Genomic DNA, 23,321 nt, shown 5'->3' with positions numbered 1-23,321 from the left:
GCCTCCGAAAAGCAGGGGCCTCTGGGCGTCCACAAGCACCCACACTACGGCCCGCCCTTCTCATCCCGCTCATGGCTCGCCTCGACCTTTGTTTCCTTTCATCTCTTGTCCTACAACTGTGCCGCTGTACATCGGACCTACAGCAGTCCATCAACTGCCTCATATGTTAGGGAACCTGGTCACCGTCCTCCAGCTTATCACTCTACGCGATTGCCTTCATTCGTGCACGTTATGAACTGTAGGCCAATGAGATGACCGGACCAAGACTATATATCCATCGACGAGTCATCTCATTTTGATCTCTTTCCCTCCCGAAGCTCACCTTGAACACGCGCTAGAAAGGAGACCATCCGCGATTGGATCGCGCATGCTCCAGCATTCCTACATATGTTGACTTGTATAGCTCGCATACCGTTATGTCTAGCTGCCCCTCCGAATTGTTCTCTACGACAACATGACCGGAGAACATGAAAGTCCGTCGACCGACAAGAGCCTTTTAACGAAACTCTTCCAGTCCTCCCGTCCACCTCTCGCATCCTTCACCCAGACTGTCTTCGCCCAGTCTACACCATCCATGGATACTTCTCGCACAGGCTACGTGACCATGATGTGTTTCCCAACACAGGTAAGCTCGTCAAACCCCCGGGCTTGTCTGGTCATAACATTTGCACACAGATCATCGACTCCAGACCCCTGCGCCTTTGCATTCGAAACTCATTCGAGCCTTTACGTGGTTGTCTTCTCTTGGACCGTTTGGAACAGACCAAAGACTTTGCCGACTTTCCCTCCGACTACCCCATGGCACTGCAGAAATTGAAACTCGCATACGAGAGAACCTCCAGGGAAAGAGGGCCTCTCCCGTTGCCGGTCTTCTTTCACTGTATTAACGCCCTTGGACAACGGCAGTTGGGCATGAACATCAAGGATATACTACGAGAGCAGTGCGAGGTAAGAATCTATGGACCCGACACGACCTTGTCCATGGGTGAAAAGCACAATTTCAAACTGCACATCGCGGTATGTCTCTGACCAGCGGCGCTCCGTGACATTCCTTGTATTTACTTCAAGCTTCCTCAGGCAGTCGGATATGGCCTTATCACAAAACAAATTCAACTTGGGAAAGGCCTGTCCAAGCCCACGACCAAATCTAGCCTGATGAAGAAGATTGCTAAGTGGGTAGAGATATATTATGAGGTCAGTAAGACCTATTCATCCTTGCCATCTTCTTACTCCGTTGACACCGTGTTAACTGAACTGTGGCCAGGAGAATGAGGTTTCGATGGTTGGAGTAGATGCTCGAGTCACTTCGGACCGGCTGCGCCTCGTTGGATTGACCTGGGTGTCCAGTGGGGCTGCGATGGCCTTGTTGCAGATAGTAGCTTGAACAAGAAGACGTAACTACATCGGTCGAAGATGTTGCCTGGCCATGAGTAGACCTTCCGACTTATATTCATGGTGCCGCCTTGATTTGTCGCTGTTCCCGTGTAGTGTTCGCCTTTCAGCCCTGTTCCATCATCTCAGTTATCCCAACCATACGTATGCCTCCGTTCCCCGCTTGGCTTCCAGTGGCTAGGATGAGCTTTAGGCCTTTACTTCACTGCATATCGTTCTCTTTCCTGATCAGGAGTTGCTTTAGCTACCTCATTCAGCCCCTTGGACTTTGGTACTTGTATGTATTGTGTGCCGAAGAGTTGAAATTACTGTAATAGGCTCTCCTTTCATATCAGTACCAGAGTCTTCTTTGTGTACCAAAGGACTGGAGATCGCGCTACGCAGTTTAAATCTTCACCTACTTATTGTGTTGCATTTTTTCAGCCTTAAATCATTAGAGCCTTCGGGTTCAGCGGGCTAGGGACGAGTGGCACTGAAAAATCAGCAAGTAGTAAGGGGCAAGACAATAGACTCGTGTGGTACTCCGCCTACTGACACCAAGGGGTCTGTTGTGGACTCGGATGAAGAGGGAGACATTAATATTTGATTCAAGATGACCGCCACAGGCGCCTCATTCCCGGTCGTGGCCGATGCCGCAAGTTTTGGCGCCTGTCTGACCGTGTCTTCAACACGTGGGGGCCTCTTTCAGTAAAGAGCGACGCCCCGTTACAACTTGTCCTCACCCTTGCCTCACCCTGCCGCGGACTTGGAGCTCTTGCGCTCACTTTGTCCACAGGACCGCGATACCAGGTTGCGATAATATAGCGATGCACAAGACAGTCTGAGGTGTATTACGCGGCACCGCACTCAGGCTCATGATCTACTTAATCTTCTTGAAGGGCATCGCTTGCCAACAGCATACCAATAGTCGTACTTGTGATCCTAGTACTCCATCTGATGTCGCGTCTGGTCATAAAAGAACACGAAGCCCCACCGCGACTCTGTATTCGCCATTCTTCCCTCGTTGACACATCCGCCCCTACGCCACGACCTAGCTGAGGATCCGTTCTCTCGATACGTATGTTCCCCAACTTTCTTTGCGAATGTACTTAATCTTGCCCTGTTTCCAATTCAGGGTAGTGAATGTTCAAAGGTGTGAGCAGAGGGCTGAATGCATATTCCCTCGTCCAGACAACGACCCTGCTTTTGATGTCTGTCTGCATTTTATTGACAAACACAATCCTCGTTCGCCACAACTCTAGAGGCTTATGGTGGCAAGCATAGAGCCCCTCTGGAAGTACGGCTTCGAGTCATAGCGGTGTCCTCTTCTGATATACACCGTGCCCATATCAGTGCCTCTACTGCTACCGCCGTGTCATGCACTCGAAGGACTCTGTCTCCGACGAGTCCCCTTCTGTCCCGATAGGTTGTGTACGGTCCTCTTTGACTTTCTATGAAGCACAAGACGCATACGTGTAATACTATTTCTGCGGCCTACACGTACAGCTAAGTCAACACCGGCACGTTGCTCTGACCGATGTCATGAGCGTGTACCTGGGACACTCTGTTAGGCTTCATGTGTTTGGAGCCGAACACGTATAGAGTGATACGGGCTATTGTCAAAGGCTGCTTCACGGAGCATGGGCTGCTAGGAGGACCAACAGCTGGACGTACAGCTGTACTATCATTTCACAACTTCGCGCCTGTCGACCTGTCCTTCGGTAACAACTGGTGCGAAATCTACATTGATACCTTCATATGTTGTGTGTTCTGACTCGGGCTTGTTCGCGACTTTGGTAGTTTTCCTACCTACGACTCTCGTGTTTCATTCACTTAAATCAAACTCTCTGTCTCTAAAAATCTGGGAACATCGATAGTCATGCTCGCAGCCAACTTTGCTTTGCTTTTTTTTTGAAGCCAGTGTATAGCAAGCTTGATGCGGCCTCGTGTTCATGATGCAGGATGTCGTTGTTGTATGTCCATACACCCATACTCGTCTATGGCCTCATCTTATCCAGCTGTAATGTGGAGCACAAAGTTATATAATTACTTGGGCGTGTCCAAGCCGTTCCCATATCCATCTTCTCAATCTGACCTTTCCTCGCCATCACCCTCAAGCGTTTCAGAAAACACCCTGACTTTCCTCTCCACGAACGTCAGCCACCATGGTATGATCAGTCAGGTTCTCCCATCCATTCGTTTCCTGAATAGAAACATTTTCCATCTAGAATGCTCCACAAGGGCTTGTCGGAGGCACGTTCAGTGGCGAGGATCGCGCACTGGTGTTGTTCAGGCTGTCATTGACGGGCAACGGTGCTTTCCGTGACGTCTGGTTACCCAACAGGCCCCTACATCAGAGGCTATTCATCGCCCGTGCCGGTACCTCTCAGGAAGAGACTGGCGCGCTTCCCACTATGCCCTTTTGGTTGAGGACTACAACCGATCAGGGCATACTCATCTTTCATGGAGCTCATGGCCCGGCTCACTTCAGCCTGCCTCACGAACTGAATATATGGCATCCTCTCGGCTCAAGTCGTCCCACTGCCATGCTTTGCATATGGGTATGTTATATTATTACACTCGTGGACTCGATGACCACTATATCTTCCAGTTCTTCTGAAAGATGGCTCTTCCTCCTCCTAGGTGCCTGGTCACGACCTCACCAGAGAACCTGTCAATATAAATGTATCAACATCCCAGTTGGTACACAAGATCTGCGACACGATTGCCGGATATCTCAATGTATGTTATTTGCCCGCCCTCTCTGGTTTTATATGCAGCTGATTGTCGAGTAGAGCCAAGATATCCGGGTCCCCGGAGTCGCAGGGCGCCTAACACCCGCACAAATCCGCCTTCATGGCATAATTTGGGTCTCTCGAAGAGATCTCATGCCTGTCCTCACAATCGTCTGAGGTTAGTGTACACATTATCGTTTATTTGTAGTTTACTAACTTGCGGATGTCTATACTTACTTTGTGGTCCTGATCAGTAGACTCAAGACATAGGTTGAACCTCCCGTCAACGCCCGTCTTCCAGCAATGATTCTCCCTTTCCCATAATCAATTCAATGGTCCCCCTCTGGCTCTCCTTTCACCATCATTTTCCTGTCCGATCTCTCCTATGCACATTACGATCACAGTCTTTAGGGTCTGGCCGAGTCTTGATATCCTGTTTGCTGTGGTCGTATTGGTATTCTGTTGATGTAAAGGCTGCTTATATATTTTCCGGATCCCTGATCTGTTTAGTTATTTCTGTGCAGAGGCTTTGCGGTGGTCGATAGTGATTATATATTCATGTATGGCGCCGAGGTCTAGTATGGTAGGAACGCACGTTCACAGAGAGCTAAGCTTAGTGATATGTTATATTGCTACCTATTGATATTGAAGCATCAAGGGTTCTGATATGAATTCGACGTCTGAGGTCAAATTGAGGTGGCACAGATGTGAGCTCGACATTTGTTTGTCTTTGTTAGGATTGAACGGTCTTGGCACACTCATCTACTATATAATGGGAAAGCAGTCTCTAGACAAGCCACGTGCGAGAGCCCTTTTTGGAAGCTCCTATATTCGGTAACGTCGACATACTGCGCTCATGTGAATAACGTGTGGCCCTGTGCTTCCCTACTAATCACCGCTCTGCAGTTGCTCTTGCACGCTCTAAGTGCCATGGAGGATTGGTTGTAGTGCGTGAATCTGTTTCGTCTGAATCTTATGTGGGAGAGCAGTGTCCCACGGTCTAAAATGGCAACTACCGTTTATGGCCGTTCTGCGACAGTGGCACTGCTGTGTGGCGACTTCCTGTCTCTTTCTCGATCTCACCTCAGTAGCATATGAACCAACGGGGAGCAAGATCCAAACGAGTTGGCGTCTGACCAATCAACGGGGAGCGAGATCGAAAAGAGTCTACGTGCACGCTGGCTTGATACATCTTTTATTGGCGTTGTGAGTGATCACACCAAGATCACACTGGTGAGATCGCACACATGCTGCGATATTTGGTTTCTGTGGAGTCTGCTCCTCATAAGAGCGACGGGAAGCTACGGATACTTCCTGACACCTCAAATAGTCGGAGTATTTCCAGCCACAAAATTTCAGTGTCACGGTCCCGATGATGTTAGATCAATGTCGCGAGGAAATGGGCCACATCGAAGGAGACATTATCATCGGCTTTGTGTGGGACTTTTGTGGGCTTGAAACTTCAGTTGAAGCGGTCATTGAAGTACAACGGTTAATATTTGTGCGCGAGCACGGGTAACTGCTAGTCTAATATATAATGGGAGAGCAGTGTCTCACGGTCTAAAAATGGCAACTGCCGTTTATGGTCGTTCTGCGATGGTGGCACTGTGGCGTCTTTCCGTCTCTTTCTTGGTATTTTTCTCTCTACCTCAGAGGCATATGGACTGCGGCCCAAACAACGGGGAGCGAGATTTAAAAGACTCTACGTACATGTTGATTTGATGTATCCGTTATTGTCACTGTGGGTAGCCACACTGGCGAGGTTCGGCGGGCGAGGTGGCACATAAGTAAGTATGCTGTGGTAAGTATTTCGTTTTTGTGTTCTCGCGATACGAGGCATGCACCGGCAGTAGCTCTATCTACTCCTCACCAGAGCAATGGGAATCTACCAATACTTCGTAATACTCCAAGTGATTGGAACATGTGCAGTTACAGTGCCACTGGCCCAACGATGGTGGGGGTCGACGTCGCGAGGAAATGGGTCACGTTCAGGATAGCATTGTCGTAGGCTTTATACGGGAATTTATGGGCTTGACCTTCGAGTTGTATCAATCATCGAATGTCCAAGGAGAACGGTCAATATTTGTGCGCGAGCACGGGTAACTGCTAGTTGCATCTCCGGGACCTTCCGAACGACACTTGCTCCCACTTCTGGCAGTTACTAGCAAACGGTATTGCTTCACGACACGACATCGAACTTGAAGGGTCCACTAGTTCAAACGATATACTTCCTCCACGATATGCTCGCAAGTACGACACCTACAGTCGGTAAGAAATCTAGGTCTTCTCGTTTCTTCTCGTAACTTCGTTATCTGGTGGCCTGGGCTTTCAAACAGCACCCAATCTGTGATTGCCTACTGGACATAGCTTGCTCAGAGATCTAGACCAGGAAATGAAGGAGAACCAGCACCTCGTGGTGCTGTAGCGGCGGAGCTACACAAGTAGGTAAGTTGATACTACTCCGCGGCGATCTGACTGTGTTGAGGGCTAGATCCTTCTCAGGCCTATATTACCATGCTCAGGATGTTCATGAGACGATCCATCTCACGAAATATACGCTCGCTTTGACGAGTACAACTGTCATGCTCTAGACTCTCTTACGAATCCACGGTCTAATTTTGTGTGAGCAGTGCAAGCTCGCACTGGCCGCGTGTATTACACTCAGGACGGGCATTTGGAAATAGTTGTTACTTTATTTATGATATCATTCCAGAGGATATTTGCGCTCCCAGACCAAAGAATGACCACCATGATTTCTAACAACATCGGCCTCAAGGACTTTCGGGGCATAAAGGGCAGCATGTAGCTCTAAAGTCAACGTACTTCTCGAAGCACATACTTTCCTCTCGTCTCGGCATTGCAGCCAAGCCTTTGAGGTCATTGCGCAAACGACATCGAATAATATTTCCGCCTCTGAACTTCCTTGCTCTCGGGGCGTGTTGATGAGAGTCTCGATGTCGACCCTGCCAGTATCACCTTCTAAAATCCCGTCGTCATGCTCTGATAGATTTTGGCGTAGGGCTGGCCACCCAGAACCTTGCAGACAGACATCAGCCAACCCTTCCCTGCGCCCTCTCCTTTTGGCCTTCTCATCAGTCAGATTTGCACCACACGGCAGTATGCGGCAAGGACTATGTGGTAAATGGTATAGATGGACGGCTATGGCTCATCCGTACCCTCATTTCATACAGCGGTTTTATACACACCACTCAAAGTGAGATTTCATATCAATATCTGACTGCAGGGAAACAGTTCATGCATCCGGCCTTGCTCTCGCCGGACCACAAGAGCCAGAGGCGGCGGCCATACAGATCGCAAGGTCCCTTCTGATCTGACGAGCGACTTGTGTGAGCAGACTCTGACTCAGGCGTGCATTTCTTGTGTATCGATCTTAAATGTTGCTGACCATTTTTGCTTAGTGAGCTAAATTTTGGTCATTTGAAGAGACATAAACGAATTCCAGGACTTCAAGCGGTGCTGAAGGTGGGCAGCACATCAGCGAAGCACTGGAGCTACCTGGCTGTATACCTGGACGCTCGTCTCCGGAACGCTGATCTCATACCTAGAAACCTATCTGCAAGAGGAAACATTCCCTTCTCACCTCGACACGAGGCTCACCAGATCCCTGATCCAGAGGATTCAATCGCCCTCAAGCGCCCGCGTTGTCTGGACCTGCCTGCTCGCTCGACGACAGAACGTTAATAACATTGTTCTCCAAATCCTAACTCCAGCAGTATGGCCGAGTCTCGGTCGAGCCCGCTATCTCCGCGTCACAGGCGATCCTCCCTGATTGGTTGATGCTTCCACCGCCGTACATTCGCGGCATTCGTTCACTCAATATAAATATTCGGGAAACTTTCCTTGTCACCTTATAAACCCTAGCGAATGCTGTTCGTTCTACCTTGGACCGATACTCCTCTCAACACACATGACCACATCTACCCGCAGGAGCTCCCCGTCACTTTGATCTATTCGGGGTCCACCTTCCTCTCGTGGCCCTCACCTCAACGGGCTGCATCTCAGCTATATCACAGGCAAGCTTATCTGCTGGGCTAGCTAGCTCACAGTGTTACTTACATATCGTATTATCATAACAGAAATATAGCATGATGCCAAACAGATATAGTGTATTCGACTCGTTCGGTCCGGATAGATCTCTACAACTCCTCTCTCGGCTGCCTCTGTACTCTGGAGCCTCCTTCGAAGACATACCTGTTGCGCATCCAATGATGCCGCAAGATCTATGGATTGCCTACGAAGGACGCTCGAACCAAGACAGAGGACTCCTGCCTCAATGGCCCACTATCTTCTGGAGCGGTCTCGGACTTGCGACGGAGATGGTCGGAGTGGATGTGGAAGATGCCTGTGCAGGTAATTTTTCACTGGCGTATGGGCAGGAAGCAGCTCTGTGGGGTAGAGCCACCACTTGCAAGCTTCATATACGAGTGAGTTGGCCCACATCCAGAGAACTGAGTACTGATATCTATGCTTCAGCCGCGTGGTATATTTCACAATCCAATGAAGCCTGACCAGCTCCAACTACGCCACAGTACCAGCAAGGAGTTCATTACGGTCAACGAGTTCCTCAAGATATTGGCGAGACGCGTCAAGGCTTACTTTCTGGTGAGTCAATTCGTCCGGTCGGGCATGCCTCTCATACTGTCGCTTAACCTTGCTCTTTGGCAGAAACATCACGTTCAGATCCCTGGCTTCGGGCACATCACCCCAGCTCGCCTTCGCATTGTCGGTACCTCTTGGGTATCTCGTGGTGCCATAATGCCTCTTCTTCAGGTTGTACGTTGATGACCAATGGGCCGCAAAATGCACCGGGTGAGTACTTGTTACCATAGCCTACACCGCTCTGCATCTGCTCACCATCGATATCAGCCCTCGGCGCTTGCATAGTCACTTTATTAGATGATTTGTGGTGACTTTGCAGGCGAATTCTCACCACCAGTCGCTTCTGTCATTATCCCCTATTCGACTTGTCTCTTAATCGGTCTTAGTGTTTTGTCGATAATTCCCCCAATCTCGATGTTGTGTCTGCTCCTCGCTGTCTAATTCGAGATCACCCTGTACATGTACTCTACACCGTTAAATAGCCCTCTGCCCTTCTTTCTCGCCTGTGTTGTATGTATATCACCCGCTTTCGCTAAGAAGTACGCCGTTGTTTCTCGTGTTTGTCTACGCTATTCCTCCATCCGTAGTATGCGCCGATTTCTGATCATTCCATCGAGAGCACGCAGCAGTCTATGCCACAGTCGTGCAAGCTTGCAATTCGCCGTATATCGGGAAAAAACAGCCATATAACAATGTACACCATAATTTTGATTACACATGATACAATTTGAACGGACAACGATTTAAAGCAAAACAATAACACTACGATCACCCTGAAGACCGAGCCCTCTGTACCGCCCTCAATACTCACTCCACCATCCGCTCTCCTACACCCGTTTCTCCCTCCGGACACTCCGTGAGCCTTCTTGTTCCATGCAGCGCCGTCACCGTCCTCGTGCTCCCACGCCCATGACTTGGTGAAGAGGGAGCCGCGGGCGATGAAGGGCCAGACTTTGAGCCTGCTCTACTCCAGACGACACGACCCCGTCCGTCCGTCATGAAAGGAGGGTCAGGAGGTGGACCTGTGCTTGGTTGAGCGCAGGCCCATGCTCCCGCCTCCGCCGGTGGCTCAGGGGTGGGCGTGGCGGTGGCGGACTCGGGGCCTGTGGTGGAAGGGGAGGGTAATGACTGTGTCAAACTTGGTAGTGTATCGGAAGATGGACAGATGGCAGCTGCAGCATCGCTGTCGACTGGTAGAATGTGTGATGAAGTGGAAGGGATATCGATATAAGGCGTAGTCGCGGAGTTCGAAGGTTGGGCAAGAGAAACCATCTCAGCGGGGGGAAATGATACTGGAGGTGAAGGCTCCAGAGGTGGCGCTCCCTCCTCTGCACTTCCCTCACCACCAACATGCTCTGTTTCCGACCCAGACCCTATCATGCCCGACATAGTCGCAAGCGCAGTGAGGAATTCATTCGGCACCGCCTCCTCGTCCTCTTCCGAGTTAAACGCCGACGAAGGCGGAGGCGGCTCATGAAAACCCTGCCCAGGGTCTGTACTGTCGTGCTCCATGAAGTGTAACTCCGGTTCCTCACCGTCTACACCGTCTGAGTCTCCCAAGGTCAGATTCTGGATAGCTTCGACAATTCTCCCCAGCTCTACTCTTGTCATCCCGCCGCTCGGACCTTCATGCTCATCCTCTTCATCCTCGGAAGACCATGGTGGATCGTCGTCATCTCCCCAGAAGCGACCTTCGGGCTCACCGTCCTCTTCCTCGTCCGCACTTGAATCTGACACCGTCTCCAATTCGGGCATAGACCCCACATCAGATGGGACAGGAGATCCGGAACGTGGTGGGCGACGTCGGTGAGTAGAGTTGCCGGGAAGACGTGGATCAGTAGCGGTAGTAGGCCAACTGCCGAGTGGTATATTCGGACCAGGTCCTGAGGGATTGTTGGCATTGGGAACTGGCGCTTCACCGGCGGGGCGAGCGAAGACAGCATTGAGGTTCGCGGTGACATGAGCCATAAGCTGATTGCTCTGAACAATTCATTCAATGTCGATCAGACTAACAATCCAACTGAAATAAATAAACGGAAGTACAATTGAATTCCACTGACCAGTTCGCGCAACCCAGGAGCAGGACCATCTTCATTTCGAGCTCCACTAGTTCCTGCCTGGGGCCCGTCATTGGCAAGATCGGGGATGCGAGCGAGCAGTTCGCGAATATCGTCCACGTAGCGGTTGACATCGTTAAAAGAATTATCAAGAAAATAATTCAGAGCAAGGCGGGTGATGCGTTCGTCTGGCACGTGGCTTGGGTAGTGCAGGCGACGACGGTGCCATTTCTGCAACGAGGAAGTTCATCTCCGAGCTGGGTGTATCACAAAAGATTTCACTAGACAAGACTCACGTTCATCCAGTACTCAACACCCTCTTCGAACACATATGGTGTACCGTCCTCATTCTCGTGCTTGTAATAACAATCCTTTCCGAAGGGACAGCAACGATCAGTCGGTTTCGAGTGCTTGAAGTACCTATCGCTTTACATCAATACCATTCGGCGTGCGAGACTGAGGGAGCACGTACTTGCAATGCACGCGGGCAAGGCTACCCTTGTACTTCTCCAGCGTCTCTGCTTTACCCTGATGTCCATCCGGATAATAATGACTAGAGGGTATGATCAACCTGGAGTAAGTGCGACAGTAGGGACATTTCTTGTTGACACGGGATCCTATAATATCTCCGCCCTTGTCCTTTGGGTCTCGCCATTTTCGTAGACACTGAACAAAAGGGCTGATCAGATAGAAGCTCAGGAACGAAAGAAGCGTCTCGCTCGCCTCGATACAGAATATATGGCTGCAATTGGCTGAACAAAGGATGTCAGCAGATGTACGACAATAGCCATTAGCCAGAAATGACCCACTAAGCAAGCCAAACGTCACGGGTGGTTCGAGACAGATGCTACAGGCCAAGGGCTCTTCAGGAGATGGCGGACGAGGGGCCACTTCGGCGAGCTCGGTGGCGGCAGCGGTATCAGGATAGACATGTTTGAACCAGCAGCTTGCGCCACGTTTGCAATAACCTGGATCAAATCGTGAGTGACTTTGAAGTTGACCAGACATATAAATTACGCACCTTGGGCGAAAAACCTACAGGTCTTTCTCTCGTCGTAAGGGGTAATCTTCTGCTCCTCTCCATGCAGAAACTTGCACTTGCTCCCTTGCAGGCATCCCCACTTGGTCTGATAGTATTTACAAATGCCTCTCGGCTTCGAGGTTGATGGTCGCTCCATAGATCAGAAACGAAATAAGGGAGCCGTTCAGGACATGTCGTGGTGGTCAAGGAGAGACCACAGTTGGCGAAATGACTGGACGCGCTGACAGTAGCCGCTGGTGCCACCACGTGAATTTGTGTGGCGTAAGAAAGCACGCCGTCGGTCTTTTTTTTTTTTTTTTTTTTTTTTTTGGTGTAACATCTACACGCCGTCGGTCTCGCGTCACGTCGATGTGCTCTTGACGCGAACCACTACCAGCTACGCCATGGCCCTCGAGTCGACGTCCACAATCAAGGTTAAACTTGCCATTGGACTCAAGGATAAAGCATCCAAATACTGGGCTATACTACAAGCGTTTCTCTCAGCTCAAATATCACGAGCTGAATTCGACGAACAGATCCGAGAATGTGTCAGCACAATGCAACTCGGTGCGTCGGACGCCACCCTAGAGATAATCCGGTCTCACTGACACACTGCCTCTTCAATAGTTCAACTGCATAATGCACTCATTATCTCTATATTTGATCCCTCGCAACGGCCCGTATCGCTTACTCCGCCGCCTGAAGCGCCCAAAGGCCCTGCTCGCAAGCGTAAACGCCTCCTGCCATATCAAGGAGACGACCCAGACGAACCTGTGACCCTAAAGTCTGCACGGCTGAAGAGATGGGCTCTTGGCTTGGGGAAACGCGAGAGGGAACGCGTACGGAATATGCAACCCGTGGCCTTGTCGACGAAATATGAACCACGGCCTGAAACGGACGAGATTGCTAGTGAACGAGGAGTTCAGTTGTTGAAGGAGCGTGGTGGTAAGTTTCACCTCCCTCGCACTCTGTACCTCTACTTAAAACTATCGTATCTAGATCCGGCCGGGAGCAGACCCTCTGTACATCTAGCATCTGCTGCTCGGGGGTTCATATCACAACACATAATAGACCGGATTAACCTCATATGTGCTCAACATAACCTCAATACACCAACCAAGAATGTTTCTTCTCTCCTTATAGTTGCCTTTGAGGTAATTCACTTTGGATAGCCCCTCTCGATCATTTGTATTGACCAGACATCGCTTTCTTAGGCCAAACTCAAACAACTCATCACCCAAGCTATAACTCTCACCACCACCTCCCATTCTGTGACGTCTATTCATCCGTCCGGCCCCCACTCCACTGGCCCTCGACTCTCCGCTACCTCCATAGATACCCTCTTTACTGTGTCTCCTGCTGTTCTCGCAAACCCGTCCGCCGCCATCAGGAAGCTTTCTTCGGGAGACCCCGAACAGGGAACCCGCACTTACGCTGGTGATGATGTAGTCATGGATGAGAAGAGGGATCCAGATAACGAGGCGTGGCAGTTATTGGCGCTGTTGAGGGACAGGAGCACGGTCGAACAGGCAATCCAGTCGTGGACTTGATATTGTGGCGGGATGTCTGTGAGGAGGTGTGGCGCGATGTGCATGATGTATCTTTACTGGCGGATGTATGGTCGTGTACTTTGTTAGGCTGTGTACCCTATTTATTACCCTTTTTTTAAGGATCGATCTTGCCGAACACATCAGGCTTTGGCTCATTAACTGTCATGTACTATAGGAAACCTGACCCTAACTCGGCAGGTCTCCGTATGAATGCAGCGTTCACGCAGCCTTACTGTTCCGAAGTCGGGTCTGTAGGACGGGTAAGACAACTGATCGTTCTCCTAAGACGCAGTCCTGGCTCGGACAACAATTAAACCTTGATCCGATCTCCGTCGTGTGTCAAAATAAGCCAAAGCCGCAGCTCGTAACGAAAACAATTAAACGACTACTTGACAGAGCCCGCAGATCCATGCCAGTGATGCGCACGGCCAAGTTTATCAGGAGGACTTTCCTGGAGCCACCCCGCTGTTTGGTGTGGACGGATGGTGCAGGTGCAAGATCATGCCAACAACCTATACTTCTCCAGCATAAGCTTCACATCTTGTGTAGATGAAGAGTCACAACTCGAACTTGGGGATATGCCAAACGATCGACATCGATAACATTTAGAGGTAGGAAAGACGAATGTGTAAAGTAAAATGCAACGAAGAGAGCGGCCAAATTAGCAGAAGTGCATCAGCAGAAGTTGCAGGAGAACGAATACAATATTGGTACAAATTCTACACGGTCATTAGAGATGAGACTGGAATTGCTCTGCATCGATAGCATGCCTCATATACAGGCCTTGCTGCCTCAACAACCACCTGATGCCAATCTTGGTGTCTTCAAACAGCTCTGCTGAGGCCTTCAGACCCGGGAACGTTAAGAAGTGCGCATGAGGGACTCCAGCGTACCTATATGATGAGCAATCAGTATTTGAGCATGAAAAATATCAGAAGTTCATGGTGCAGGGTGTACAAGCGGGAATCGCAGCAAGGGTGTATAAAAAAACATAGACAAATACTCACACGAATACCTTGGTGGAGACTCCTGCCTGCCTCAGGAGACGTTCGTACAACAGACACTCTTCGGAGAGCGGGTCGAGACCGGAGACGAATATGACCAGAGGAGGAAGAGATGTGCGGTTGGGGAAGAGCAAGGGCGAGACTTCAGGATCGGCAGGAGGGCCCTGGTGCATATCTGAAAAACGAGTTGTGGTCAAGGTAAATGATATGAACAACATGTTCAAGACGTTGGTGAGGATACAACGTACCATAACAGCCGTGAATGAGATCCATGTTGGTAATGGCTTCGTCTCTGTACAGATCAGTGGGACGAGAATCCAGGTATGGTTTGAATCTGCGGAAGCCATGAGAACAATGATTTTTCAAAAAGCGAATAGATGTTCGACCGACTCTTCAGGGCGGACATCCGGATGTAATAATGTGGGCATGAAAAGTAGTTGTCCAGTGATCTGTATGCCATTCTTGACGAAGAATGGATCACTGACGGCGCGCTGCGTAAGTGCTGCAGCGAGATTTCCGCCTGCTGAGGTTCCGCCGACGATCAACCCTGCATGGCGTGGAGATGCGCAAAGAAGCTCGGCGTTTGTTACTGCCTATAGCAGAAGCGTTCAAAGGTGTGCATTAGTTTTGAATGTTGATTTAAATCAAAAGTAACCTACCCATTTGAGGGCTTCGTAGCAATCGTTGAGGTTGACAGGATACTGGTGTTCGGGAGCAAGTCTGGAGGAAGGGTACGTGCGACACAGATGTTAAATCGATACCAGAGGCACAATCACCTGGACTTACCTGTACTCTACGTTGACAATGGACATCTTTAGATCGACGCACAGGTGACGCAGACGATGGTCTTCCATCCGTACACTGCCGGCGAAAAAACCTACAGAAAGTAACACATATCAGGAAGTGCAGACCGGGGGTATCAGCGTGTAAAGCCCTTACCTCCACCGTGCATGAAAACAAGAAGTGGATACTTCTGTCGACCTTCGGCCCCATGAGGGGTAGGTACAAGGGTGCGCGCTGTGATCTCCGTACCGTCCACAGCTATTGCGTGGTCCTCGACTCGATATGTCCCTTCTGCGATTATGCATGATCTTGTCACCATGGTGGCCAAAGCACGGCGGTAGTAAATAACAGTGTGGACATACCCTCTGGAGGATCAGACTCGAACCAATCAACGATGGGATCTTCAAACGTAGCGTTGGCATTAGCTCTTGCCCCGTCGATGTTAGTGGATATTATTTGGAGAGGGTTATCGAACGCTGCAAACGCGTCCATATACTCCGCGCTAGGTGGTAGAGTACAGAGAGCCTTGTAGAGACGATCTTGGGTAGAGTCGGTGTTCATCGCTCAGTATTGAGTGCGAGTGAGAATTGCGCCGAGTGAGTTGCACAGACAATTTGGATCCCAAAACCTAGCATCGATACGCCAGCTCTTTTATAAGTCATCGATGTCAAGCCACGAAACTCTAACAACCCACGCTCGCAGCATCCTGACGCACATATGCTCCACCCACTTGAGAGGACACCTGTTTCTGCCCTGAACTTCGCACGCGAGACGCTCGAACAATTGTTTAGTGAAACATTCGTGAGTGCTCTAAACATAACGGGTCAGCATCAATATCTAAACGCTTTAGCACAGGCTCAGATTTACCTGCGTGTCTTCACCTACGATGCCATCTTCCGATCAATGATGCACTGCTGACTTCCACACAGACGAGATGTATCGAGGTCTTGTCTCAATCAACCAACCGAAAACATGTCTCATGAAAAGAACACCGGTATGCCGCAGGGAGAAGGCGTAGCGTCGCCGCTAGTTTCCGGAAATTCGTACTGCCCGTAGAGAACAAAAAGACATCGGAGGGATTACGGCGCTCAAAAAGGATTACTCAAGGGCTGTAGTACCGTGGTCCCTGCAGCTAACCTGTCGCACGGAATGTCGATGACATGTAGTTTCAAGGTTCTGCGATATCATAAGTAGAGCCGAGTCGCTCGGATGTCCGAGGCAACCGTTGAAATGGCACATCACCTGTTTTATCTTTCTCGAAGCCCAGAGATCTGAATCCTGATGTCGATACCGTCTGAGGAGAGTTCAAAAGCTAAGCCGGAAGGAAGGGACCCGGTCGACGGAATCAGCGGATCTGATGTCCAAACGCAAGCTTGTCTCCAATGAGCGTGGTCAGAGACATACAACATATGCTGGACGCTGTCGGCAGAGACAATAGACGATGGGATGATGTTTGCGAGCGTACACAACTTGAAACCCGGAGAAGAAACTGTGCAGTTCAAGTCTTCACAGCCAGGATTGTAGAGCGCGTTCAGGAAGGAATTCGCCACACAACCGTGCGAAAGCGAGGAAGCGGGGTTTCTAAATTAGCAACCAGTTCGGGGTGGCGGGTGGACGCGTTGATTTTGTTTTCATCCTGGTAATCTTGGACTGGGAGCGATAGGACTCGGATACAGCCCGGATATATATACCACCATGCTCACACAAGATCTGTAAATATCGTGCACCTGCTCTCTTGCTACTCCCATAAGCTACATTTTCGCCGACACCACTTTGTGACGTCGACGCTGGTCCTGGACGTCAAAGTTCTCGAATTACCTCTCTCTCTATCACTCTGTGCTCCCTTATCCTGAAATGGCCTCAGAGCAAGCTCTCGTATTCCGATGGGGTATCATCTCCACCGGAAATATTGCCACGGCTTTCATAACGGTGAGCATCTGTTTAGCATATCACTGCCAGAAGCTTACCACCAAGTCTAACCCTTGTCCCGAAATCAGGACATGCTGATTGACCCGAAAACGTATGTACTTCGTTTCTGATGCTAACCTACGGTGCCTTTGAATAATGAACTAATCTATGGATTTAGACGAGATGTTCACGATGTCGTGCATAAAGTCGTTGCTGTGGGCTCTCGCAGTGTCGTTTCTGCGCAGAAGTTTATCGACGAGAAGGCTGGCGGCGACAAGAGCATCAAAGCTCTTGGAAGCTACGCTGCGGTTTTTGCTGATCCTGTCGGTTCATTTTTACCCTGTTTTTACTGAGTCTGACTGAATAGTAATCATTGATAGGACGTCGACGCAGTCTATATCGGTACTAGCTTTGATATTCGTGCCTTCGTCATCTCGGGCGATCTCACTCATATACAACAAAGGTACACCACATACATATCACTATCAGGCCGCCAAGTCTGCGATTCTTGCCAAAAAGCATGTCCTCCTCGAGAAACCCGCTACAACGAACGCAGCCGAGCTCCGTTCCCTCATCGTCCTCGCCAAAGAGAACAATGTCTTCCTGATGGAAGCGATGTGGACTAGATTCCAGCCGGTGGCAAAGGCGGTCAGAGCCTTGATTGACGGAGGCAGCCTGGGGGACCCTGTTGTCGTTCACGCGGATCTTTCAGGTGGCTTCGATGTCGAGAGTGAGTGGATCACTTGAAGGCATTGTTCGTGGGGAGACGGCCGCGAGATATAACTGACATCCGTTAACAGATTTGCCGGAGACACACAGGATGATGGACCCGAAACTTGGCGGTGGTGCCATTCTCGATTTGTGAGTTTACCTTCCATTCAACTCCATACGTTGACTTACACATGTCAAAGGGGTCCATACCCGCTGGTCTGGGTTCGTCCAGTCGCCGTCTATATATATTTGTTTCCCGAAAATGACATTCCATCACAGGCTATAATCGCCTTGTACGAGCATCCCTCTAACAAGTCACAGGCACCTAGCAGCATTAGCGCCACCATGCTCAAGACTCCTACGACAGGAGTCGACTGCAATACCTCATTCACTTTGACATTCCCTTCCATCCCTGCACTTGCCACCCTTTACGCCTCCATGGACCTCAATGGCCTTCCCACGCAAGCATCTGCGAGCATCCGTTTCCGACGCGGGAACATCCTCATCCCGCAGCCTCCGTACTGTCCGAAATCATATACCGTACAATGGGTGGGTAAAGACGGGAAGATCGAGAGTGAGGAAACGAAGGAAGTGAGCTGGGAGGGCGGAGGATGGCATTTCCAGGCCGACGAGGTGGCGAGGTGTGTCAGGGACGGCAAGCTCCGGAGCGATGTTTGGGGTTGGGACAAGAGCATAATGGCAATGGAGATATTCGACGAGGTGAGCCTTTGGCACGATCTGTGTCGTGTTGTTGGACAGCTTGAGCCTGTTGATGCTCATGACCGACTGATCTTTCAAGGTCCGCAAGCAAGGTGGCTACAAGCTACCCGAGGGTGTTGAGCAGGTTGTGTAAGTCGGTGATTGGATGATAGTGTCGTATTCGAGACAAAGAAGAGGGTCTTCATCTTTTGTACAACATGCCCATACGATTGTCATGCTTCAGATAATGAATCAAAGACAACATTGTTATCCTGGATTTGTGCGCGTAACATACATGTGGTGGATGCAGCCTGAGGGCCGAAAGAGATCATAAATAAGTGGAAAGCATGGAGAAAATATCAGAAACGTCCGCAACGGGTCCATGGGAAACCTCCTTGTCCCGTTGATAGTGCAAGGTTGGTTCTTGGCCACACTCGTACCAACCAAACGGCAGCTCAGCAACAACCGGCATCTACATGTAGAACTCAGGCTTGCGCGAGTTGATACCATACTCTGCCAGCGCCGCACTCAAATCTTCCATCGTCAACGTGGTCCGGGCTTTGTCCTGTCCGAGGAGAAACGAGAATATGACGGTTGCAGCGTTCCGAGAAATCGTGGGCAGTGACCGTGGAACGAGGAATGGCGCGTGAGGAACATGGCAGGTCAGGAAACGAAGGAACACGCACCCGAGCGGTTGTGGGAGGTTGGTTTGCACGTGCACGACCACCCGCTGCATTCGACCTGATGCGTGCATGCTGGTACGCGTCCGCTGCGATGTCTGAAACAAATTTCTGTGCAGCGAGCGCTAGGAGCCGTTTCCTAAGGATGTCGGAAGACGTGGAGAGAAAGACAGCGCATTGAGATGGCAGATGCAGGCAAGGCGAATGTCTCATGGATCAGTACGATATGCAAACAAAAGATCAAGCGAGTATGACGGACAGACGGGCGTCTTGACAGTCAAAGCCAACCCGTTGGAGGTAGTAGTCCGTCACCTCATCCGGTATCTACCACCATTTGTCTGTCAGTTATGATGTTGCTTCCGTGGACCATGAAGGGCATCACAGTCGTCATTCGTCCCAAAAGACAGTCATTAAGTGTAGGACGAACTCACCAGCGGCTCGTAGTCATCTAACATCAAGAGAAACTCAGACAGTGTCCTGTCCTTGCGCGCCTCCTCTGCTGCAAGCCGAGATGACTGTGCCTTCGGGTCTGCACTTGGAACGCTCCCACTCGCGCTAGTACTGGCCGCTTGTGTTGATGCTGGTGTTTGGGTGGCAAAGGGCTGCTGGCCTGCGGCGAGGGGGTACGCATATGACATAGTGGCTGGTTGCGAAGATTGCGGTGTTGCAGGCTGCGTTGTCTGTGACGTGGAGGGTTGACCGGTATAGTACGGGGTCGACATATCGTCTGCTCGTAAATGGAACGAAAGATGGATTCGAATTCTGTGTGAGGCGATGTTGTGTGAGCAGTGTGGCACGAACGACAGAATTCGAAGATGGCGTTCGTCACTCGCGCCCAACTCGCGCGTGGGCGGCAACACCCAGCGGAGATTCAAATATGCTGGATAAAAGAAGCGAGGCGCGTCTTTTTTTCTTTCATTCCAACCGTCCTCTCGACTCCTTTCATCTCTTTCCTTTTGTTGGTTTGGTGAGCATCCTTTCTTTTATTTTTACATGATGTTTGAGGCATTTGGCTTTAGTGGGAGCGCACCCCACATTGCAGAAAATTATCTCAGCTACCTTCGAACTGGCCGCTTTGGCGGTCGAGTTCGCTTTGACTGACCTTCATTCCTTGCTACATCTTGTGCAACATCTCGCTAATACTTCCACTTCGTCTTGCAGATCGTCCTGTACACGTGGAGGGTGGGATCTGGAGGGACCTGTGCTGTCCGAAGTTTGTTTTGTATGTCTCATCGATATAATCATGTTCTTTAAATATATCCCCTCTTTTTTTCGTTCGACCCACTACACAATGCCTAAGACGCCTTCGCCTATACCATGAAGTTTCTTGCTCAAAGAATGGTCGGTGAAACATAGCAGCAGTGACACGCTGAGGTGGAAGTTTTCGATGCCGTTTGATTATGTAATATGCAACATAAGCCCTCAACCGATTTGTGGCATCCTTTGTCTAACCCATCAAGCTACAACGTTGACGTTCTTACATCTCATCTCCATAAACGAACACACTAGTCCCTACTCTCTTACTGCCTAATCCTCGTCTCGTTGCTGTCATTGCTCTCCCTGAACAAACTACTGTTTTACACTCATTTAGTGCTTTTCGCCTTCAAACCAAACGCCATCGCCGCTCGCGCTCCCCCCTGCCCTTCCAGCCATGGGCTCTCAGTCAGCTGCACATCGAGTTCTGGATATTCCCGAGCTTTTGGACTTGGTCTTCCGGCTACTCGACCACAAATCCAACTTGAACAATGCATGCGTGTCCCACCACTGGACGGATATCGGGCTAAATAACCTGTGGCGGCGGGTTGATTCAGCGCCGCAAATCGTCCATCTATTCTCTAAATTAGCTCCTCTCGATTACAAGTTGGATGTCGGAAACGTGCGTACTCCTTTCGTGATCTCTCGAATCAGTTTGCTGACATGTGGTATAGTGTTTCACCAGAGCAGTCACGCAAGCAGACTGGGCGAACTTCGCTCCGTATGCTCGTCGTGTGCGGTTGCTCATTTATAATCCTCATCCCTTGAGGACAAAAGAAGCAATACACCACTCTGTCTTCGCAGAGATCTCTAGAACACGGACGTCCTTCACAATCTTCCCCCATCTACGTGTCTTGGGCTGGCGCGCGCGAAACACCGCCACTTGCATCTATTCGACGTTGTTCATGCATAGCGCTGTCAAGGAAGTTCGCATCGACATAGCGTCAGCCATCAGTTACACCAGAGAAGCCCAGGTTGACGATCTAATATCCCGTCTACCTTCCCTAGAAACTCTCTGTATAGCTGCCGAGCTCTCGATTTCGACCATTCCATCGCTCATGCCCTTATTCAGCAAACTTCAAACTCTGAAGAAGATTTCTATGGAGAGGTGGTTATATACGCCGAGCGTCATGATGGCGCTGTCGCAGCTTCCATACTTAGAGGCCCTCGCATTCGATTTATCACTGGAATCAGATGACGAAGCTCTAGCCACGGAACTTTACCCCGACCTACCAGACAAACCATTTGGACCGAACACTTTCCCGGCTCTGAAGCAAATCTGCTTGTGGACACCGCTTTCCGTCGCCACAATGCTCCTCACGGGCGACACCTCCCTATCCAGGCTTTCCGAGATCAACGTTTACACACGCGAGGCCGAAGGGAAGAAGGCCATCAAAAGCTTCCTCAAGGCGGTAGCAGATACGTATCCAGACCTCCAGGAGCTATGCTTGGAAGTCGTCGATACACGCCCAGCTAATCCATCCATCGAACCGGAACAAATTGGTCTCGACACACTTCAGCCCATCCTCCGTCTCAAATCCCTGCGCAGCCTGGAATTCAGACATAATCTACCGCTCATGCTCAACGAGGAGGATGTTTCCCAGTTAGCGGTTTCACTTCCCAACCTCGAAAACCTGTTCCTGAATCCGGAACCCCTGAATATAATCGATACGGACGAATATCCCCCGTTGCCTTTGGCGGCGTTGATTCCACTCGTACGGCATTGTCGCAAGCTCGAGAAGCTGGGCGTGTACATCGACGGAATCGCAAAGGACCCATCTGATGATGTCCACGGTCTTATCCCTCGATTCCCGGTTCTTCACGACTTCTATATTGGTGTCTCTCCCATCTGCGAAGTCGACGGCATACAACCCCTTGCTCTCTTCCTCTCACACCTCCTTTTCGGTCAGCAAGCCCCTATTTTGAGCATGGGAGTCACCTGGCCGTGGTACATGGTCGACGAGGTCTACAAGGCCGTAAGCAGGGAACGGTACGAAAGATGGGAGGCTCTGAGGGATATGTTGCCATTGCTGATGAAGATCAGGCAGGAAGAGGTGGTGCAGAGGATTGATGTCGAGCGAGAAGTCGAAGATTTGCGCATGAGAAACGAGCTCCTGACAGCTCACGCTAAAATCAGACAGGCGGGAGCTGTTGGTCCAGGAGGAACGACATGTTTACTGCAGTGATGGACATCAGTATCGTCAGGGTGACATGTCTCCCGTTGGGCGCTCTCGGCTTTATATAGACATCATACTTTCCTAGACCGTTTTGTTTCATTTTCCTCCCAAGTTCGTGAGTATCCTTGTGCGGCGGCCGTACTATTTGGTGCGAGCTTTACGGTCGGCCGCCGTTGTATCTCTGATAATAGTGTTTTGCTGTGGACGTTCCTCAATTTACAGTCCTTCCTCGTGATTTTGAGTGTCGTTTCATCGGGTTGACATCTGTTTGCGTTATGTTTGCGTTGTGGCCGGCCTCCGGGCGTTCGAGTTGACTGGTGACTGCTAGAATAGGAGAGTGGTCATCTGCTTGCGTATCTGAACGTTTCATCTTGGTCCTCGTGGAATATCTCGTATGTCCCTGATACCGCCTGCCTTTCATGGTCCGTTATCTACAGTAAAAAGAGACGTGAGGCCGTGCAGTATGGCATTCATCAGCATTCCAACAACCCTTTTGTCATCCTTGTACAAAATATCATGAACGCGGGAGGTTGGTTGGTTGAAAGATGTGTTATTTCGGAGCACAAAGGAAAAGAAGCTGATGAACATCAACGTTCATCAGTTCGATGTCGCCACCAAACCACAGGAAGCAGTGCGGTGTTCTACGAGTGATCCCAGAAAGATGCAGGTCCTTTTGAGTACTTATGTGCGCATCAGTCGATAGACTCTGATTGAATATGATATTTCCGTCGCATCCCTGAGTCACCCTTCT

General features: G+C 50.2%; 9 protein-coding genes across 9 annotated transcripts; 6 read left to right on the top strand and 3 right to left on the bottom strand.

Moving 5' to 3' along the window:
- Positions 1–454: 454 nt before the first annotated feature.
- Positions 455–1,384, top strand: STEHIDRAFT_111182 (uncharacterized protein; the record flags this gene model as incomplete). Its single annotated transcript, XM_007304317.1, has 4 exons — positions 455–625; positions 763–1,017; positions 1,069–1,194; positions 1,265–1,384. 4 exons carry the CDS (start codon positions 455–457, stop codon positions 1,382–1,384), a joined length of 672 nt encoding a protein of 223 aa, XP_007304379.1.
- A 2,152-nt stretch (positions 1,385–3,536) lies between these two features.
- STEHIDRAFT_111181 (uncharacterized protein) lies at positions 3,537–4,283 on the top strand (the record flags this gene model as incomplete). The annotated part of the gene is made up of 4 exons (XM_007304316.1): positions 3,537–3,539; positions 3,600–3,932; positions 4,015–4,113; positions 4,167–4,283. 4 exons carry the CDS (start codon positions 3,537–3,539, stop codon positions 4,281–4,283), a joined length of 552 nt encoding a protein of 183 aa, XP_007304378.1.
- A 3,919-nt stretch (positions 4,284–8,202) lies between these two features.
- On the top strand, positions 8,203–8,913 carry STEHIDRAFT_147240 (uncharacterized protein). Its single transcript, XM_007304315.1, has 3 exons — positions 8,203–8,551; positions 8,601–8,729; positions 8,793–8,913. Exons 1-3 carry the CDS (start codon positions 8,213–8,215, stop codon positions 8,907–8,909), a joined length of 585 nt encoding a protein of 194 aa, XP_007304377.1. The 5' UTR covers positions 8,203–8,212; the 3' UTR covers positions 8,910–8,913.
- Positions 8,914–9,143: 230 nt separating this feature from the next.
- On the bottom strand, positions 9,144–12,002 carry STEHIDRAFT_168665 (uncharacterized protein). The gene is made up of 6 exons (XM_007304314.1): positions 11,805–12,002; positions 11,593–11,751; positions 11,256–11,535; positions 11,080–11,203; positions 10,787–11,014; positions 9,144–10,706 (listed from the first exon to the last, which is right to left on the bottom strand). The coding sequence occupies exons 1-6, from the start codon at positions 11,959–11,961 to the stop codon at positions 9,534–9,536; spliced, it is 2,121 nt and encodes a 706-aa protein (XP_007304376.1). The 5' UTR covers positions 11,962–12,002; the 3' UTR covers positions 9,144–9,533.
- A 185-nt stretch (positions 12,003–12,187) lies between these two features.
- On the top strand, positions 12,188–13,468 carry STEHIDRAFT_139515 (uncharacterized protein). The gene is made up of 4 exons (XM_007304313.1): positions 12,188–12,371; positions 12,432–12,749; positions 12,804–12,958; positions 13,019–13,468. The coding sequence occupies exons 1-4, from the start codon at positions 12,209–12,211 to the stop codon at positions 13,352–13,354; spliced, it is 972 nt and encodes a 323-aa protein (XP_007304375.1). The 5' UTR covers positions 12,188–12,208; the 3' UTR covers positions 13,355–13,468.
- Positions 13,469–14,084: 616 nt separating this feature from the next.
- Positions 14,085–15,746, bottom strand: STEHIDRAFT_168663 (uncharacterized protein; the record flags this gene model as incomplete). The annotated part of the gene is made up of 8 exons (XM_007304312.1): positions 15,504–15,746; positions 15,298–15,432; positions 15,145–15,235; positions 15,018–15,078; positions 14,749–14,951; positions 14,607–14,692; positions 14,362–14,533; positions 14,085–14,247 (listed from the first exon to the last, which is right to left on the bottom strand). The coding sequence occupies exons 1-8, from the start codon at positions 15,700–15,702 to the stop codon at positions 14,085–14,087; spliced, it is 1,110 nt and encodes a 369-aa protein (XP_007304374.1). The 5' UTR covers positions 15,703–15,746.
- A 1,039-nt stretch (positions 15,747–16,785) lies between these two features.
- Positions 16,786–18,613, top strand: STEHIDRAFT_147237 (NAD-P-binding protein; the record flags this gene model as incomplete). The annotated part of the gene is made up of 9 exons (XM_007304311.1): positions 16,786–17,070; positions 17,139–17,161; positions 17,228–17,372; positions 17,430–17,451; positions 17,513–17,779; positions 17,850–17,910; positions 17,961–17,982; positions 18,040–18,480; positions 18,560–18,613. The coding sequence occupies exons 1-9, from the start codon at positions 16,996–16,998 to the stop codon at positions 18,611–18,613; spliced, it is 1,110 nt and encodes a 369-aa protein (XP_007304373.1). The 5' UTR covers positions 16,786–16,995.
- Positions 18,614–18,937: 324 nt separating this feature from the next.
- Positions 18,938–19,636, bottom strand: STEHIDRAFT_25012 (uncharacterized protein; the record flags this gene model as incomplete). Its single annotated transcript, XM_007303855.1, has 4 exons — positions 18,938–19,024; positions 19,086–19,278; positions 19,399–19,463; positions 19,571–19,636. Coding segments are annotated over 4 exons (411 nt in total), but the record flags the coding sequence as incomplete, so codon positions are not given.
- A 1,123-nt stretch (positions 19,637–20,759) lies between these two features.
- On the top strand, positions 20,760–22,885 carry STEHIDRAFT_147235 (uncharacterized protein). Its single transcript, XM_007304310.1, has 2 exons — positions 20,760–21,015; positions 21,068–22,885. Exons 1-2 carry the CDS (start codon positions 20,791–20,793, stop codon positions 22,577–22,579), a joined length of 1,737 nt encoding a protein of 578 aa, XP_007304372.1. The 5' UTR covers positions 20,760–20,790; the 3' UTR covers positions 22,580–22,885.
- The last annotated feature ends 436 nt before the right edge of the window (positions 22,886–23,321 follow it).

The sequence above is a fragment of the Stereum hirsutum genome, assembly GCF_000264905.1.
Source record: "Stereum hirsutum FP-91666 SS1 unplaced genomic scaffold STEHIscaffold_7, whole genome shotgun sequence".
Taxonomy (NCBI): domain Eukaryota; kingdom Fungi; phylum Basidiomycota; class Agaricomycetes; order Russulales; family Stereaceae; genus Stereum; species Stereum hirsutum.
This window is presented reverse-complemented; position numbering and strand designations above follow the sequence as displayed.

Excerpts from the sequence above, each read along its gene's own strand:
- STEHIDRAFT_147240 (XM_007304315.1), top strand. The coding sequence starts at position 8,213 with ATGATGCCAAACAGATATAGTGTATTCGACTCGTTCGGTCCGGATAGA. Across the intron at positions 8,552-8,600 it reads CTTGCAAGCTTCATATACGA|CCGCGTGGTATATTTCACAA; the intron begins GTGAGTTGGCCC and ends TCTATGCTTCAG. Across the intron at positions 8,730-8,792 it reads GCGTCAAGGCTTACTTTCTG|AAACATCACGTTCAGATCCC; the intron begins GTGAGTCAATTC and ends GCTCTTTGGCAG.
- STEHIDRAFT_168665 (XM_007304314.1), bottom strand. The coding sequence starts at position 11,961 with ATGGAGCGACCATCAACCTCGAAGCCGAGAGGCATTTGTAAATACTAT. Across the intron at positions 11,752-11,804 it reads CTGTAGGTTTTTCGCCCAAG|GTTATTGCAAACGTGGCGCA; the intron begins GTGCGTAATTTA and ends GATTTGATCCAG. Across the intron at positions 10,707-10,786 it reads CTCCTGGGTTGCGCGAACTG|AGCAATCAGCTTATGGCTCA; the intron begins GTCAGTGGAATT and ends TGAATTGTTCAG.
- STEHIDRAFT_139515 (XM_007304313.1), top strand. The coding sequence starts at position 12,209 with ATGGCCCTCGAGTCGACGTCCACAATCAAGGTTAAACTTGCCATTGGA. Across the intron at positions 12,750-12,803 it reads GTTGTTGAAGGAGCGTGGTG|ATCCGGCCGGGAGCAGACCC; the intron begins GTAAGTTTCACC and ends TATCGTATCTAG. Across the intron at positions 12,959-13,018 it reads TCCTTATAGTTGCCTTTGAG|GCCAAACTCAAACAACTCAT; the intron begins GTAATTCACTTT and ends TCGCTTTCTTAG.
- STEHIDRAFT_147235 (XM_007304310.1), top strand. The coding sequence starts at position 20,791 with ATGGGCTCTCAGTCAGCTGCACATCGAGTTCTGGATATTCCCGAGCTT. Across the intron at positions 21,016-21,067 it reads ACAAGTTGGATGTCGGAAAC|TGTTTCACCAGAGCAGTCAC; the intron begins GTGCGTACTCCT and ends CATGTGGTATAG.